At 34.6% G+C, this 16,848-nt stretch overlaps 1 protein-coding gene and 1 pseudogene across 3 annotated transcripts in view; both read left to right on the top strand.

The window, feature by feature from the left end:
• PHIP (pleckstrin homology domain interacting protein) overlaps positions 1 to 16,848 on the top strand; it is a 124,677-nt gene that overhangs the window by 22,464 nt on the left and 85,365 nt on the right. For all 3 annotated transcript variants that reach the window (XM_059400966.1, XM_059400967.1, XM_059400964.1), the window contains exon 7: positions 8,189 to 8,349. In XM_059400966.1, the coding sequence (XP_059256949.1) occupies positions 8,189 to 8,349 (161 nt within the window). The remainder of the gene's footprint in view (positions 1 to 8,188; positions 8,350 to 16,848) is intronic.
• LOC132017426 (putative high mobility group protein B1-like 1) lies at positions 14,293 to 15,076 on the top strand (annotated as a pseudogene).

The raw sequence follows: 16,848 nt of genomic DNA, 5'->3' as shown, positions 1-16,848 counted from the left end.
ATTTCAAGATTTTCTGAACCCTTTTTTTGCTGACACTTCTTGTTGTAAGTCCTTGTTTCATATCTGTCTTCCCTGCTATATTGCAGTCTCCATGGGGGTAAGTACTGTGTCTTTTCTTTGTTACATCCTTTAGTTCATACTTGGCCCATGTAGGTGCTGTATAAATGTTTAATTTAAAATTGAATGATTAAAATGTTTGATATAAAACTACATAGCTTCTAAAGAATGAGTTTTTGTTAAAATTACTATAAAACATTTAAAAATATTTAAAACTAATAATATTATGACATTATATTATTTTCTGATTGAAGTAGTATCAGACAAGTTTCCAAGAGAGAAAAGAGGAGGAAGAATAATACAAATCAAGTAATTTTACAATTCTAGTAAGTTACAGTCCTAGTAGTTATAATGTGTGTGTATTGGGGTTTGTTATGTTTGTGCTTGTTACATACTTGGTTCTTGAGATTTTTTGCTTTACTCTTAGAATCATCTCTTTACTTTCTGTATTTTATTTCAGTGTTTGAGTTCTCCTTATTTATCTTTGTAATATCTGCTGAATTTTATAAACATGATGTCTTTCATACAGCAGGTACAACTGAACACCGAATTGACTATGTAGAGATTTGGAGGGTAGTTACTGTGCATTCTAATTATTTTAGTTACAGTGGTTAAATGGAGAAGCTCTAATGGGTACTCTGTTACCCAGGTGATTATTTCCCTTTTCTCTTCTCTCTTGCCTTCCTCCTTTTTGGGGACAAAAGCTGTTCACAGGATTGTCCTCCTAATGTTGCAGCCCCTTGCTACTTTAACTAAAGTTGGGAATTTTGTTCATTATAGTAATAGTGATTTGTTTGTCTTGTTCTTATGTTGGTTGGTTGCTACTTATTGTTGCAAGATGACATAAAGACCAGATGATGGTGTGAACATAAACCAGTCTGTGTTGAATTATTTCCCCATATTATCTCTGGCCCTTAAATTATGAATATTTGGTTGTTAATTCCTACTCATGTCTATGTTAGTAACCTCAGGAAAATTATTGCAATGAGCTTTTCAGTTGTGGCTCTATAGTCAGTTAAATGTTAAAATTTCCTTCTTATGCATTTTTTTGCCAAATAAAATTGAACCTACACAATCTTTGATGTATTTCTTTTGTACTTTAAAAATTTAATGGGATAGATTTTAGAAGCAAAACTTATAAACAAAATTGATGGCACTTTGTGTTATTTTATGGCTTTTGAACCAAACCAGATGTGAATTCTTTGTAGCGTATCATTCAATCCATTGTCAGATTGGCAATGGTTATTGTGTTTTATAGTATACAATTCTGATACTTCAATATACTTATTGTTGAGGACTTCTTTTTTTATAATTAAATAAATTTAAATTTTTTGCATCTTTATCCCTGGGCCTGTTTTTCTCATTCTTTGAGTTTAAGTTAATCTCTTTAGACTGTTTGTACTTTTCATATTGCTCTTTTGAGTTCCTTCAGGTAGACTGATAGACTTCATTTAATTAAAAAATTAAGCAGAATGAATAGATGCTTAATAGAGAAAACTTGGGAAACAGAGAACAGCTCAAAAATCAGTCTCTCTGGTTATCTGCTATTAATACTTCATCATATTTCATTTCAGTCTTTTTTTCTAAAATCTGTCTACCTAATAAGAGTGTGCCCTTTGGGATCAGACTGCCTGAATTCAACCCGTGGGCTTCATATCTGGGAAAGTTATATTTTGTCTTTCAGTTTCCTTACTGGTAAGGAATATCCCCTTATTGGGGATAATAGTAGTATCTACCTTAAAAGATGGATGAAACTAAATGAGAATATATGTAAAGTCCCTGGCCTTTACTAAAGCACTCAGTAATATTAGCCATTATTTTCCACACCTGCTACATATCATAATAGTGTTCAATAGTCATTTTTCTCACCAAATAGGTATTGTGTTGTATTTATGTTGTTGTTTGAAGCAGTTAAGAGTTTTTCTATCATTAGATTCTTGAAGTCCTTCTAGTAGGACCCTCTCTATCTATAAGCCCTGGTGTCTTTTTCCTCTTCACAGCTATTTTCTCAAAGTATTTGATTCCTGGCTTTAGCATAACTTCTCTTTTAGAGATTTATATGGCTGTTTTTTGTGACCCCATAGTCATATTTCCTTCTCATTAGAACATTTTTGTGGTTCTTTAAAATGAAGAAAATTTTATGTAATTTTATGCCTAATCAGATATCTTACACTGCACAATACATTTATCTGATGGAAAATTTGAAGTCACCAACACCACATGTAGGCAATTTTTTGGATTTGTAATGAACTTGGAAGGTCATTTCTATAGAAATTGCCCTCTGAGTGCCTGGTTGTGAATCTAGCATTATTTTGTTGGGAATTCTAATTCTATATATATATATAGCAATAAAGCAGTTTGGAATTTGTTTTCATGTGGTCTTGCTTACATGTTTATTACCAGTTTTGTAGTTCACTTAAGTTTAGTTTTAAAGATTTCCAAACTCTTCTTTTAAAGTTATGAGTTACTAATTTTACATTTAGAAAGCCTTTATTAACACAGATCATGGAGATTAGAATGAAATCTAGGTACTGATTATCCAGAATTCACTCTTTTCTACTTTAATTTAGGAACTCTTTTTGTGGTTATTAATTATGAATTATAACTACTTTTGCATTTTATTTACAGAAATTCTGGGAGTTTTTTCATTTATGAGTAAATGAAATTAACCTTACATTTCCAACAAATCTATTTTTTTAACTTCTCAGTGATCCTCAAATTAGATAATAATCAAGACTGAGATATTTTAAATGGATGCATAATGATGAAGAATAGCCAGGTAATATTAAGACATCATTAGTTATAAAATCAAAATTTTGGTACTGGCATATAAATAGACATGAGGTCAGTGATATAGCACAGAAATTATAAGATAATCACAACTTAATGGGGTAGAAAAAGATGAGTAAATGAAAAGTCTGGAACAAATGGCTACTTGGAGGAGAAAAAACATCTTTTTAGAGGTTCACCCCAATATATACTAAAAGTCCAGATAAATTAAGGAGGTGAGAACTTTAAACCACAGGGAAGTAAAAGAAAATGTAAATGGATATTTATTATACTGTTGGCTGATTAGGACTCTTCATATTAAATCAGTAGAAGAAATTATTTTAAAAAGGAAAAAATATTGAAAGAATTGACTAAAATTTGTGAAATTGTGAGATGCCAAAGAACAGCATTAATATGAAAGTCAAGTATATTGTGGAAAATGTTTCTAGAAATATAACTAGGGGCACCTGGGTGGCTTGGGAAGAGTCCTATATCCAGCTCCCTGCTCAGCAGGGCGTCTGCTTCTACCTCTGCTTCCCCCCTCCTTGGCTTGTGCTCTCTGTGCGGTGTCTCTCTCTCTCTCTCTTTCTAATAAATAAAATCTTAAAAAGAGAAACATAACAGAGAAATTAAAGTTGAGAGAGAAAGAAATTTCCTTAAAGTCCCCCTAGTATCAGGTTCGAATACAAGTCTGGCAAACTTAGAGGTTAACTCTTATTTCATTAAGGAATACAGCAGAGCTGTTAAAATGCTGTTTATGGGGGAAATCTTTGTAAAAATTTTAAAAGTGACTGATAGAATTAATGGATTTTTCTTCTTTCATTTATGTTATTTTCTACACTGAGTGTACATTAGTGTTATGATTGGAAAAAAGAATTTTTGAAAAATAAGTATAAACTGGGGAAGAGTGACTTGGGGGGGGAATTTGATTTATTGTCCTTAAACCTAGAGAAGTAATGGATATGAATCTACAGGTTAGATAGGTATGTAGTTATATCTAACATTAAATTGTGGGCCTTTTGTTAATCTCTAATAGCTATGTAGATTTGTGCACATAGACTTTGTTTCAAAGATTGTTTTGAATGATTTGCTATTGATGACATTGTTCTTCATTTTGTTCCTTTTCTCGCTTCAAATTTTACTTATTTAGTTTTACTCTTTTTTTTTTTTTTTAAGATTTTATTTATTTGTACAAGCAGGGGGAGGAGCACAGGAAAAGGGACAAGCACACTCCATGCTGAGCACCCGCTTGCTCCTCAACCTGGAGATCATGACCTGAGCCAAAATCAAAAGTTGGTCATTTAACCAACTGAGGCACCCAGGCACCCCTCTTTGTATTTTAAAGAGACTGATATTTCAAATGGGTAACAGTGATTTCTGGAACGTTTATTTTATTTATAGTTCTATTTTACTAGGGAATTGAGTAAAATATGTTTACTTTTCTCTTTCCCTCTAGATTAAATCTATTTAGCAGAGTAGTTGAAATGAAGAACTATTTAGGGAGATTCTGGGTATATAATCTGTTCAGTAAATCCTCTATTTTAGTTTTATTCTTTAAACCTAATTGTTTTATTATATGTGTAATTTATTAAATTCACCAAATGCATACTGATATCTACTGAGTGCCAACCATCATTGTCAGCTTTTAGGCAATATTTAGGATAAAAAAGACAAAATCTGGTACATACAGAATTTATTATATAAATTGTAGGGGTGGGAAACGGGCAGGAAATAAACAGTGAACATATGAGCAAATAAATATATGCAATCTGTTGATAAGTGGTGGAAAAAGAGCAAATACAGAGCTGAGTAAAGAGGGACCAGGAGTTCTAAGTGGTAGTAGGGAAGGAGTTGCAGTTTTCAGTGAACTGATCAGGTTAGGCTTCATTGAGAAGTGACAGAAATCTGAGAAAAAAGTTGGAGAAGGTCAAGAAATTAGCTATATGTGGGGAGAGTATTCTACCTAAAGGGAACAGCCAGTGCAGAGACCCAACATGAGGAACATTCTTTCTGTGGGAGAATGGAGGCAGGGGATTAGAGTGGCTGGAGCAGATTAAATAAAGGGTCTCAAGTAGTAAGTGAAATCAGAGATGATGAGAGACAAGATTATGCATGGCCTTAGTAGGCTTGTTGTGTAATGTAAAGGATTTGGTATTTATTCTGAATGAAAGGAAGATCATTGTAGTTTGGGGCACAGGAGTGATGTTGTAAGGTTGCTTCTGAAGTTCACTACAGTCTTACTAGCAGAGGTGACATTTTAACTGGCCTTAAGAAAGTAGGAAAGAATATGCCAAGTGAAGGAAGATAGAAATTTGCTTTGGCAGCCTTAATTTAAGAATATTTCTCATCGCCATACTTCGGAAAATAAATGTACTTTCAAACCAAGTCCTATATGCTACTTGATTTAAGGTTAAAACTATAATAATGTCATATAAGGAACTTATTCCTTTGTGACCCCTTAGATCTGTTTAGCCATGCTCATTTTAAAAATTGATGTTCTAGTTTAATAAAATTTAAGAAGTTTCTATAATCCCAAGAGACATTTCCTTTTTACTCAAAAATCCAATTAGTCTATTAACAGTTTCTTTAGAAAGTGAATAATTGCCATTTTGCCTTTCTGCCATATAACTATAGATTAAGTTGAACCATCTTGTGTATGTTATTAACTAAGATTTTTTATTTAAAAGGTTCTGCACTCAGTTGTGGGAAAAATGAGTAAGACAGAATTTCTTTCCTTAGGGTATTTAAGATCTGGAAAGGGAGATAGACATTATGCAAATGGTATAGTAAAAGAAAATTTGAATTCATTGGATCAGAGTCCTAGAACATCCTTCTCTCTACCTTTGTAATAGTTCTCTACCTATTTGATCTGGTTGGGCCTACAAATTCAGCCTCCTCAGGTTAACTTCAACTTTTGAACCATACTTTTATTTTCTTCTTTAACTCCCTCTATCAAGTTTATCCAGCAAGTTATTACTGATGAATTCTACATTCTGTTCTCTCTTGGTTATCTTCAGTTACTGTTACACAAGTTTGTAATTTGTCTGAAATCAAGGACTTGGCTGGGATAGAGTCATAGAATAGATATTCAGCAGTTAATTGGTAGCCAAGCATAACAAAAGGTAGTACAGAATTATAGTTTTAACTATAAATATATTTCAAATAATGTCTCTGGAAAGTTTGATTTGTAAAGCTGACTATAAAGGAGCTTTTTGAAAGGGATATTCTTTCTTTTTCAGTTGACTCCTGAAATAAAAATTAAGATTTAAACCTATTTTAGAAAGATTCAGGAAAAAACCGTTTAAGAGAGCAGCAGCATTTCTCTTTCTCTTTGCTTAAGTTTTTTTTGCTTAGGAAATAGTCGGTCAACTCCGATTTTTAAATGTTCTTTATAACAAATTTATTTTTAAAAATTTTGACATATATGCATGTACTTGATCATTAAATTAATTTTGATATTGTAATTATTTTTACTAATCATATTTTTATACTTGGACAGTATTGAATGTCTTTAAAAATTTGTCATTTTGAGAACTTTGTAAATTTTGGATGGAGGGAATTAACTATATCTTGGTAACACTGTCAACATTTGTGTCATTTGTCATCACTTAATTTCTTACAGATTAAACAGGTGAGTCTGAGATATCATGGATCTTTAATATTTGGATAAGATCCTTAGAATTGGCTAAGTTCTCCTTTGACAAGACAATTGATGTCTGTGGGTTTGTGTGATTCTTGATCTAAATCAGTTTGGAACCAAAACACTAGAGGAAGTCTTTTACCAGAAGATTTCTGTGCATAAGGAAAAATATATCAGGTTTGTTAGAAACAGTAAATCACTGTTATTGTGTAACCAGCTTAAGCCTAAATAAACTAATTTACAAATGTCAGAGCTTATCTCAGATATTCCCAGATGTTAAAAATAAATGGTAGCATAGAATTTATGTGCTAATAGCAAAGAGGTATATTCTGCTAGAATATAAAATAATTGATGTAGTAAAAGAACATGTAAATGTAATGTAATTATTCCTTGAAATGTAATGCAGAGCATTTTTCTACATTTCTCTTCACAAGTCCCCAAGATTTTTTTTTTTTAAATCTTCTTTTATTTATTTATTTATTTATTTTTTAAGATTTTATTTCTTTATTTGACGGAGATCACAAGTAGGCAGAGAGGCAGGCAGAGAGAGAGAGAGAGGAAGGAAAGCAGGCTCCCCACTGAGCAGAGAGCCTGATGTGGGACCTGATCCCAGGACCCTGAGATCATGACCTGAGCTGAAGGCAGAGGCTTAACCCACTGAGCCACCCAGGCACCCCCCAAGATTTTTTTTTTCTTTCTTTTAAATATAGTGTGAGCCAAACACTTACTGTACAGGAATAAAACAACAAGTACTGAGATTTTTTATGTGATGCCAAGATACTTGTATTTTATCCACTTTAGGACATAATTGCTGGACTCTAAATCTAAGTTAAATAGTATTTTGTAGGTGTGTTTAAATTTCTTTGGGACTAAATTCAAGCGAAAAGCTGCAGTGCTTACCATACAAAGTAGATGGCAGTCACGGTCAGAAAAAATGCCTTATATTAAAAGTAATTTTAAAAAGTATATTAAAAGGAATCTATAAGTGAATAATGTGCCTGCAGATCAGTCAACATATTTATTGAGCACCTTCTTTATTTAAGATTATCAGAATAGAAAATACATTCCAATAGAAAACATTTTGGGCTGAAGTCAGCACATCAGGCTCTGAACAGAAGATAAACTTCAGTCATACCTTGAAAGATGGTTAAAATGGATGAGTTGACCAAAAAGGACTAATAGGTTCTAGAGAAAGAATCATTATACGGGTGTTTGGCAAGGTCCTCAGTTTAGTTACTTTTTAAAATAATGCAATGAATTATTCCTCTCTCTTCATTTGTGCATATTTTTTTAAAACATCATTTGGCATGTCAAATTTAATGTGTTCAAGAATTGCTGGTTGATGAAAAGTAGAAATTGCTGGATCCAGTTTTAACTGCTTTTGTTGGAAACTCTCTCATGGGGGCATTTTAAAGAAATAATGTGTAAAATGCTTTTGGTTTTTTAAGAGTACTAGTCAGAGAGTAAAGAAGTCTAAATTTTAATCCTAGCTTCATGTTATACACTTTGTGACTTCAGTCATATAAACTGACTTGGCTTATTTGTAAAATTAGGGTAATAGTGCCTGACTTAATTACCCATAAAACTGAGAGCCATAAACATTAGAAAGCATCTCTGTTTTTACAACATTTGAGAAGTTGGAATATGTGAATGCTTAAAAGATGATAATACAGAAAATTAATTTCTGTATTATACTCATTTCCCCCCTTTTTCTCTTGGTAGCGGATACTTTGTTTTCACGGAAGCTGAATGGGAAATACAGGCTTGAACGACTTGTTCCAACAGCAGTATATCAGCACATGAAAATGCATAAACGAATTCTTGGACACTTGTCATCTGTGTACTGCGTAACTTTTGATCGAACTGGCAGACGGATATTTACTGTAAGTAATTTTTGAAGTATTATCTTAATTCATATATGGCATTGAAGAAACATCGCTTATAGTTGAACTTGAAACAGAACTTTCATGTTTTGTCTTCTAATGAAAAACTGGATATTCAAGTAATTTTGTTTACTATGATAAAAGATTTTACTTGAAGTTGGACTTGATTCAAGTTTGGAAAGTTCCTAAATGTTGTAGTACAGGTACAGCTATATGATGGTGCTATATTATGGATAAGTGTGAGTCCTGACATTATATCAAATATGCAGTCTAACATTTTATAAAAATACCATATAATAACTTAAACCCTGTACCAGGGACTTTACGAAAGTGTGTTAAGCAAATTAGAGGAGATTATTAAATGTATCTTTTTATATTATCCTTAGTACCTCATTCTTCAGTATATTTGATATTGTGTTTAAAGAGGCTCTTTGGGCTTATTTGCTCTTGTTTCTTTTAACCTGTTAAATGAAGGAAAGCAAAGCTTTTCAGCTTTAACTGAGAAAATTACCTTTGGAAATATTTCTGTTTATTTTTAGGTGATTAACTATTATATACACTAAGGGTAGTAGTTACTACACTTTTCCTGTACTTAAATGCTACCCTGTAAGCTAAAGGTATGCTTTCATTCACAAAGTCCTTAATTTTCTTTGAAGTAAGAAACTGGGAAATGGAAATTATAATGGAAATTCCTTTCTCTGTCTTTGGAGAGCAGCTGCAAATTTTACACAGTTGGGTACAATTACAGATTCCTCTTTTAAATAAATATGCTTGTAAACTGAGATTTATTTATATCTGCTTCCCTACCCATGTACCTAGTCACCTGTAAAATAGCATAAACAGCAGGATGTGGGAAAGGATTTCCATACATATCTTTTCCCTGGCTCTAATCCACTCAGGCATTTGCAGATCATTTCTTAGATTAGTATTCTCCTCTTTCACCTTTTCTTTTATCTCCATTGTTCTCTATGAAGCAAAATAAAAGTGAAATTTTCTGATAGGTTATTATTTTTAAAGGGGAGAACAGGCATCTATATATTTGCTAAAGTGCTTGATACACTTTAGCAAATATATTTGTTTTCAAATGGTAATGGAAAATTACATTTACCTCTTTCAAGCTCAGTATACCAATATTTAAATTCACGTCTCAAAACAAAATAAATTTGGTATTTGTAATGTTCAAAAGAATCTTTCAAAAATAGTAATAAACTGAAATAACAAGAAAAAAGCATTACATTGTGTTTGTACTTCATTTTGCCAAGGATAAAGTTACGCCATTGCATTGAGGTTATAAAAATATATGACTTAATTTTTTATGTTAGTGAAGTATCTTGTGGGGATTCTTTAAAAATGATAGGATGGTAAGTATTTATTTCTTGTAATTTATGAAGGATTATGTGTTTTGATTTGAATTAGAGAAATAATCTAGAATTTTTTCGAGGGAAAATGTAGTGAAATAATGTGCTGTTGCTATCTCCTGAGTTTAGTAGGTGGTAGGTAAGGAGCTGGAAGAGCAGCACTTTGAACCAAGGGATAGCAAACTACTCCTGTGGGTCAAAGCCAGCCTTCCACCTGTATTTGTAAATAAAATTTTATTCAAACAAAGGCATGCTTAGTTGTTTCACATATGTATAGCCTATATTTGCTTTTGCGCTACCAAATGGCAGAGTTGAGTAATGACAAAGGCAGGCACATGTGAGTATTTATGACTGCAAAATTGAAGATAATTATTGGCCCTGTATAGAAAAAAATGGGCACGCAGCCCCTGTGCTAGACATTTAATTTCTACTTTTAGGAGCTTTTAATTTGGGGAGAAGGAATGACATGTGAAGAAGTTGTTTTCTGAATATTTTTCTTTATTTGAAGACACTTTTTTTTTTTTTTAAGACTTTATTTATTTATTTGACAGAGAGAAACCACAAGTAGATGGATAGGCAGGCGGCGGGGGGAGGAGGGGAGCAGGCTCCCTGCCGAGCAGAGAGCCCGATGTGGAACTCGATCCCAGGACCCTGAGATCATGACCTGAGCCGAAGGCAGAGGCTTAACCCACTGAGCCACCCAGGCGCCCCTATTTGAAGACACTTTTAAAAGGGAAGAAAATTATCTCCGTATTATTTTATAAGAATCTTACCAGAGTCTAAAATTGAATTTTTTATGTATGTGATATAATTTACTAATTGGGCCAAACTCATAGTCTTATTTGTAGTTTTTTACTGCTGGTTTGCAGTTGTAGATTCCAAAATGCTACCATATGATAAAAAATGCTTAGATATGAAAAGTACTGTTATTTAAAATTTCCTTGTATTTTTATGGTTATCTCAAGTGGCAATAGGATGCCTATGAGTTCACTGTTCTATTAACTTCATAAAGTGGGATGGCTGCTGGGTATTCCCTCATTCCACTGGAAACACACTAGCCACTGACTAATGTTTTGAAATTGGTGTTGAAAACTGATGAGATAAAGCTTTAGGATAGTAGGTCATGAATAACTAATGAGCGGTTCCTATGAGGGATTCCTATGTTATTTATTGGAATAACAGTTCAGTAATAGATGAACCGGTTTTACTTTTTTATCTGTTTGGTATTTGAAGACCTTACACATTCCTGAAGTTTTCATGTAGATGTATTTGCAAGTTTTTTTCCAAGGGACAGATTCTCTTGGGTCCTTTCTGAGTGACAGCTAGAGGCAGTATGAATAGCACTGTGTTTAAGACCATCAGCTTTGGCATTAGATGGCTCACATTATCTCACCACTGTAATCTTCAGTATTCTCATCTCTAAAAAAGGAGGAAGAAGGGCAATAATAATAATAATACCACCCCTACAAGATATTTGTATGACTACATGAATGGAATAATGCATGTAATTAGTATAGATCAAGATCTACAGTAAGAAGTCATTGTTTTAGTTCCTGCTGTTGATTTTATGGATAGATTTAAATAAATTTTATCCATTTTGTTTCTTAATTAAAATCTTAATTACAAATTTTGTACAGGATCTAAAATGAAGTCATTTGTAATTGATAAGTGAAATTTTGTATTAGGACAGTGTACAAATATTTTGTACTAGAATTTTTTTTTTTTTAAGATTTTATTTATTTATTTGACAGAGAGAGATCACAAGCAGGCAGAGAGGCAGGCAGAGAGAGAGGAGGAAGCAGGCTCCCCGCTGAGCAGAGAGCCCGATGCGGGGCTCCATTCTAGGACCCTGAGCTGAAGGCAGCGGCTTAACCCACTGAGCCACCCAGGCGCCCCAATGTACTAGAATTTTTTAATTGTTTTTTTTCCACAGTACAATAATGAGAAGAACCCAGGGAGGGAGATAGCATAATTACTGAGTCAGATTTGCTTCCTAATTCGTAGTTTTTAAATTTGTTTTACTTGGTTTTAGAATCACTGCCTCAAATAATATTTACCAAAGAAAAACAGAGTTAATGAAATCTCTCAGGAGGAAGCCATTCACTCATAATACAAAAAAGTATGTTGAGGGCCATATGAAAAGATCCCCCGCCCATTTTTATAGATTTATTTATTCGAGAGAAAGAAAATGAGTGAGTGGAGGGAGGGGCAGAGGGAGAGCGAGAATTTCATTTAGGCTCTCTACTGAGTGCAGAACCTGACCTAGGTTTCAATCCCACAACCCTGAGATTGTGGGATTTCTGTCCAAGTAGAAATCAAGAATCAGATGCTCAACCGACTGAGCCACCCAGGCACTACCGTCCCTTCACAGAGAAAAAAAAAAAAAAAACACCAAATGTATCTTTATTTTCAAATTAAAGCAAAAGAATATACAATATTTCCATAAATGGCCTAAGTTATAAACAATCTTCTAGACACTTAGGTTCTAGAAATGAAAGACAAAATATCTGTCCCTGGAGAGTTTATAGATTGTCAGCAGACAATATTGATACAATTGATAAGAAGTTTGAATGGGGCTATATAAGATACTGAAATATCATAGGAGGAGAAGTATTGAATTCAGTGTGTTGTAGGAGATGGTAAGGGAAACTTCACCTCAGCTAAATTTAGCTGAATATTGCAGACCAGGGAAAGGCATTTATAAACCTTGGGAGAGTATAACATGTAGTTATATATTACTGGATATGGCAAAGAATAAATGTGGATTATCATTAAGCAAGAACTGGAGATATTAGTGGGGGACACAATGATCAAGATCCTTTTGGTAGTGTATGAAAGGGAGTGGGTTTCTTTCCTGAAGGCAGTGGAGAGAAAATGACAGATTTAGACAGAAGAGTGAGTATAATTTCTCTTTTTAACAATCCCTTTGGCATTATTGTTAAGGAATTGGTGAAAAGGTTCTGTCAGAATTGGTAAAGTGTTCTGGCAGAACAGTGAAAAGGTTCTGTTCAAGCCATGACGATTTCTTTCATCATGATGATTTCTTTCATCATGGCTTGAACAGAGTCACTATGAAAGTAGGGATGGGACTAGTGGATTAAAACTAGAATCTAGGATTTGAGAGTTTCATTTGAATCTAGGGAATTGAGAGAGAAGAGTATGGGATCACATGTTTTTACCTTGTGTGACTGGTTAGAAAGTCTGTCATTTATAATGGTAGGGATTTAAATAGAGAAATTTGTGACTGTGGACATGTTAAATTTGAGATGGTTGTCTATATTGCCAAATAAAAATATTCAAGAGGTGTTGAATGCTCAGGAAAAAATTAAGGCTAGAGGATTCAGTTTGGGAATCATTGAACATGGTAATTGATTATACTACCTCATATATGTGTGTGACTAACTTTTAAAACAGCTGAAAGAAAAGGAGAGGAGTCCGTTATTGAGACTGAGAGCTGCTTAAGAGGCCAGAGAAAAATAAAAGAAGTGGTGTCTTAAAAGACAAAGGATTAGGGATGCCTGGGTGGCTAAGTCGGTTAAGCAGCTGCGTTTGGCTCAGGCTCAGGTCATGATCCTGGGGTCCTGGGATTGAGCCCTGCATCAGGCTCCCTATTCAGCAGGGAGCCTGCTTCTCCCTCTGCCTGCTACTCTGCCTGCTTGTGCTTTCTCTCCATCTCTCTAATAAATAAATCTTAAAAGAAAAAAAAAAAACGAAGGATTAGTATTTTATAAAAGATGTAAACCTAAAGTAAATGAGAGCTGAAAGGCATTTTTTGGACTTGTCAATAAAAATAAAAAACTTTTATTTCAATATTAGGGATAGGAGATTACAGTGCATGGAGGAGGAGTTGGGAATTGAAAAATGGAGGAGACTTAATGCAGACTGCTCTTTCAAAAAGCTTGACAATTTTTAAGGGAAAAAAAAGACTTATCTGAAAATAGAGTACTGTTACTGAACTTCATACTTCTGTTACATTGTATCTTTTATGTTGCAGTGAATTTGTTTAGATATCTCTCTTAAGTTGTGAACTTCTTACTAACAAAGACTTTTCTGGTGAACCTTTTTAGATCTATAATGCCTCAGAGTATCTAGTGCATACATTAGGTGTAGAACAAATGATGAATGAATCAACCAGTCAATTAGAGAGATCAATATGAATAATGCTCTCTTGCAAGAACCATAGACTTTATTAGGGGAGATGTACACATACATCTGTAAGACAAATTCCCTTCTTGTATGGTTCTTTACATGGGTCTTTTTCTGTGCTTCAAACTTGCAAAGTCCATTTATGGTTTGGAGCCTTTGTAGTAGCTATTCCTTTTGCATGAAATTATGTTTTCCAAAATATGCCCCTGGCTAATTCCTTTATTAGCAGTCCCCTGTTGAAGGAAAAATCTTTTGGAGATTTTTTCCTAACTACCTTCCCTCTCTGTACTCTACCATCATTATTTATCCCAGTTAGGCACTTTACTATATTTTTCTTACAATATGTATCACTGTGTGAAATTATTATTTTTAAAATCTGGGTTTTGTGAGAGACCGCGCTACGGGCAGTGATGCACTGGGTGACTCTGCCTCACTGAGGAGAGTAATTAAATATGGGCAGAGAAAATCCTAAGAAGCCGAGAGGCAGAATGTCATCATATGCATTCTTCGTGCAAACTCACTGGGAGGAGCACAAGAAGCAGCACCCAGATGCTTCAGTCAGCTGCTCAGTTTTCTAAGAAGTGCTCAGAGAGGTAGAAGACTATGTCTGCCAAGTGGAAAGGAAAATTAGAAGACATGGCAAAGGTGGATAGGGTACACTGTAAAAGAGAAGTGAAAACTTACATCTTTCCTAAAGGGGGAAAAAAAAGTTAAAGGATCTCAGGGCACCCAAGAGGCCTCCTTCGGCCTTTTTCTTGCTTTGTTCTGAGTATCACCCCCCAAATCAAAGGAGAACATCCCGGCCTATCCATTGGTGATGTTTCAAAGAAACTGGGAGATAAGTGGAACAACACTGCTGTGGAGGACAAGCAGACTTAAGAAAGAAGGCTTTTAAGCTGAAGGAAAAATACAAAGAGGGTATCGTTGTGTACTGAACTAAAGGAAAGCTTGATGCTGGGGGAGTGGTGGGAAGCAGCCATCAAGGCTGAGGGGGCGGGGGTGGGGGGTTCATCAAGACTGAGAAAAGCAAGAAAAAGAAGGAAGAAGAGGAAGATAAAAAGGATGAGGAGTGGGGCGTTGTTTTTTTTTTTTTCTTATCTATTAAGCATTTAACCTTCCTGTACACAACTCATTCCTTTAAAAAAAAAAGAAAACTGGAAATTGAAATGTAGGCTATGTAAGATTTGTTTTTTTTTAAACTGTCTGTTGCCTTTTTTTTTATAGTTTACACACTATCAAATGTATAGTCCTGTCCTGATGGTATTTTCAGTAACCACTAACTCTTCCTAGTATAGTATGAGGATTGTTAATTGACATGGAAATTGAAAGCAGGTTCTTGTTTGTGCACAGCAGAAACTAGTTTTGTGTGGGGGTGGTGGTTATGTCATCTTCAGTTGTCTCCAGTGCAGCTAATAGGAAATAATTGTTTTATTAATTGAATACCTCTCTGTAATTGCAAAAGAAAAAAAGTTACAGCTGTATTGTTCACATTGTGAATGCTTTTGAGTAAATAAAATTTTTTAATTAAAGATAGAATTGGGGTTTTGTTCTCAGTAAGTTTCATTAGGCTAGACAGGGACCTTAACTGACTAAAATAGGAATGCAAGAATCTATACTGATTTAGTTAAGTAAGTGAATAAATAAGTGAAAAAGGAGGAAAAACTGCTGTTGAATGTCAACTGATAATTGTAGAAAGAATGATAATTTGGCAACCATTGTAGTGGTGATTGATTCATTTGTATGTCATCAGTGGAGGCTAAGACTGATAGAGGATCTTATTTAAAGATCTTGGCCTAATCTTGCAATATGTTCCTACAAGGTATTAATTAAAAGGGGGAAACTTCAGCTTTACAGGGGAGAAATCTTGGAAACAACATAGCTTCACATGGGCACCTGGGTGGCTCAGTGGGTTGAGCCTCTGCCTTCGGCTCAGGTCATGATCTCAAGGTCCTGGGATCGAGTCCTGCATCGGGCCCTCTGCTTAGCAGGGAGCCTGCTTCCTCTTCTCTCTCTCTGCCTGCCTCTGCCTACTTGTGATCTCTCTCTGTCAAAAAATTAACTTCACTGTGGTGAAATGAGTTGACATTGTGTGTCCCCTCAAGTGGTGCACTGAGAAATCTATCTGGTGGGATTCCTACCTAGACAGTATGACTTCTGATCATGAAGAAATAGTAAACAGACTGAGGCTTGGGGTCATCCTACAGATTCCTGAGGACAAAAAATTGAAAACTTGAGGGAAATATTCCAGATTGAAGGAGACTGAAGAGATAATTTAACTGAAGTGTAACATGTGTTACGATATGGGATCCTGGGGCAAAAAGGAAAAGGAAACATTGTCAAGATAGCAAGATAGCTGACAGAATTTGAATGGGATCTGTGGATTGGGTAGCAGTTATGTCAATATGGATTTCCCAATTTATGTAGATGATATCCTTTTTTGGGAGAAATACACGCTGGGATATTTAGAAGTGGCCTCATGTCTGCAGTCTGCTCTTAAATAATACATAAAAAAATTAATGGTAATGGGTGTGTGTGTGTTATATGAAGAGAAAAGAAGGGAAGAAAGGTGGTGATGGAGTAAATGCAATGAATTAATAGTTGATTAATCTGGGTTATGGAGATATGGAAGACATTGGTACCTTTCTTGAAACTCTGTAAGTTTGAAATTAAAAATTATTCTTTCAAAAAGTTCTCTGGGGGGCACCTGGATGGCTCAGTTGGTTAAGCATCTGCCTTCAGCTCCAGTTGGGATCCTGGATCCTGGGATTGAGCCCTGCATCAGGCTCCCTGGGAGCCTGCTTCTCCCTTTGCCTGCCATTCTCCCTGCTTGTGCGTGTGCGCTGTCTTTGTCTCTGTAAAATAAATAAAAATCTTTTAAAAAGTACATGAGAAGTTGAGTGAATATTAAGTAAGTTTGATTATAATGAAAAGGAGAGCAAGATAAATTTATGAAAAACTGTGGGTCAAGGGGAAGGAGCTAGATAGATAGAATAAT

This window comes from Mustela nigripes, chromosome 5, assembly GCF_022355385.1.
Source record: "Mustela nigripes isolate SB6536 chromosome 5, MUSNIG.SB6536, whole genome shotgun sequence".
Classification (NCBI taxonomy): domain Eukaryota; kingdom Metazoa; phylum Chordata; class Mammalia; order Carnivora; family Mustelidae; genus Mustela; species Mustela nigripes.
Note: the sequence above shows the minus strand (reverse complement) of the source record. Positions and strands in the feature narration are given on the sequence as shown.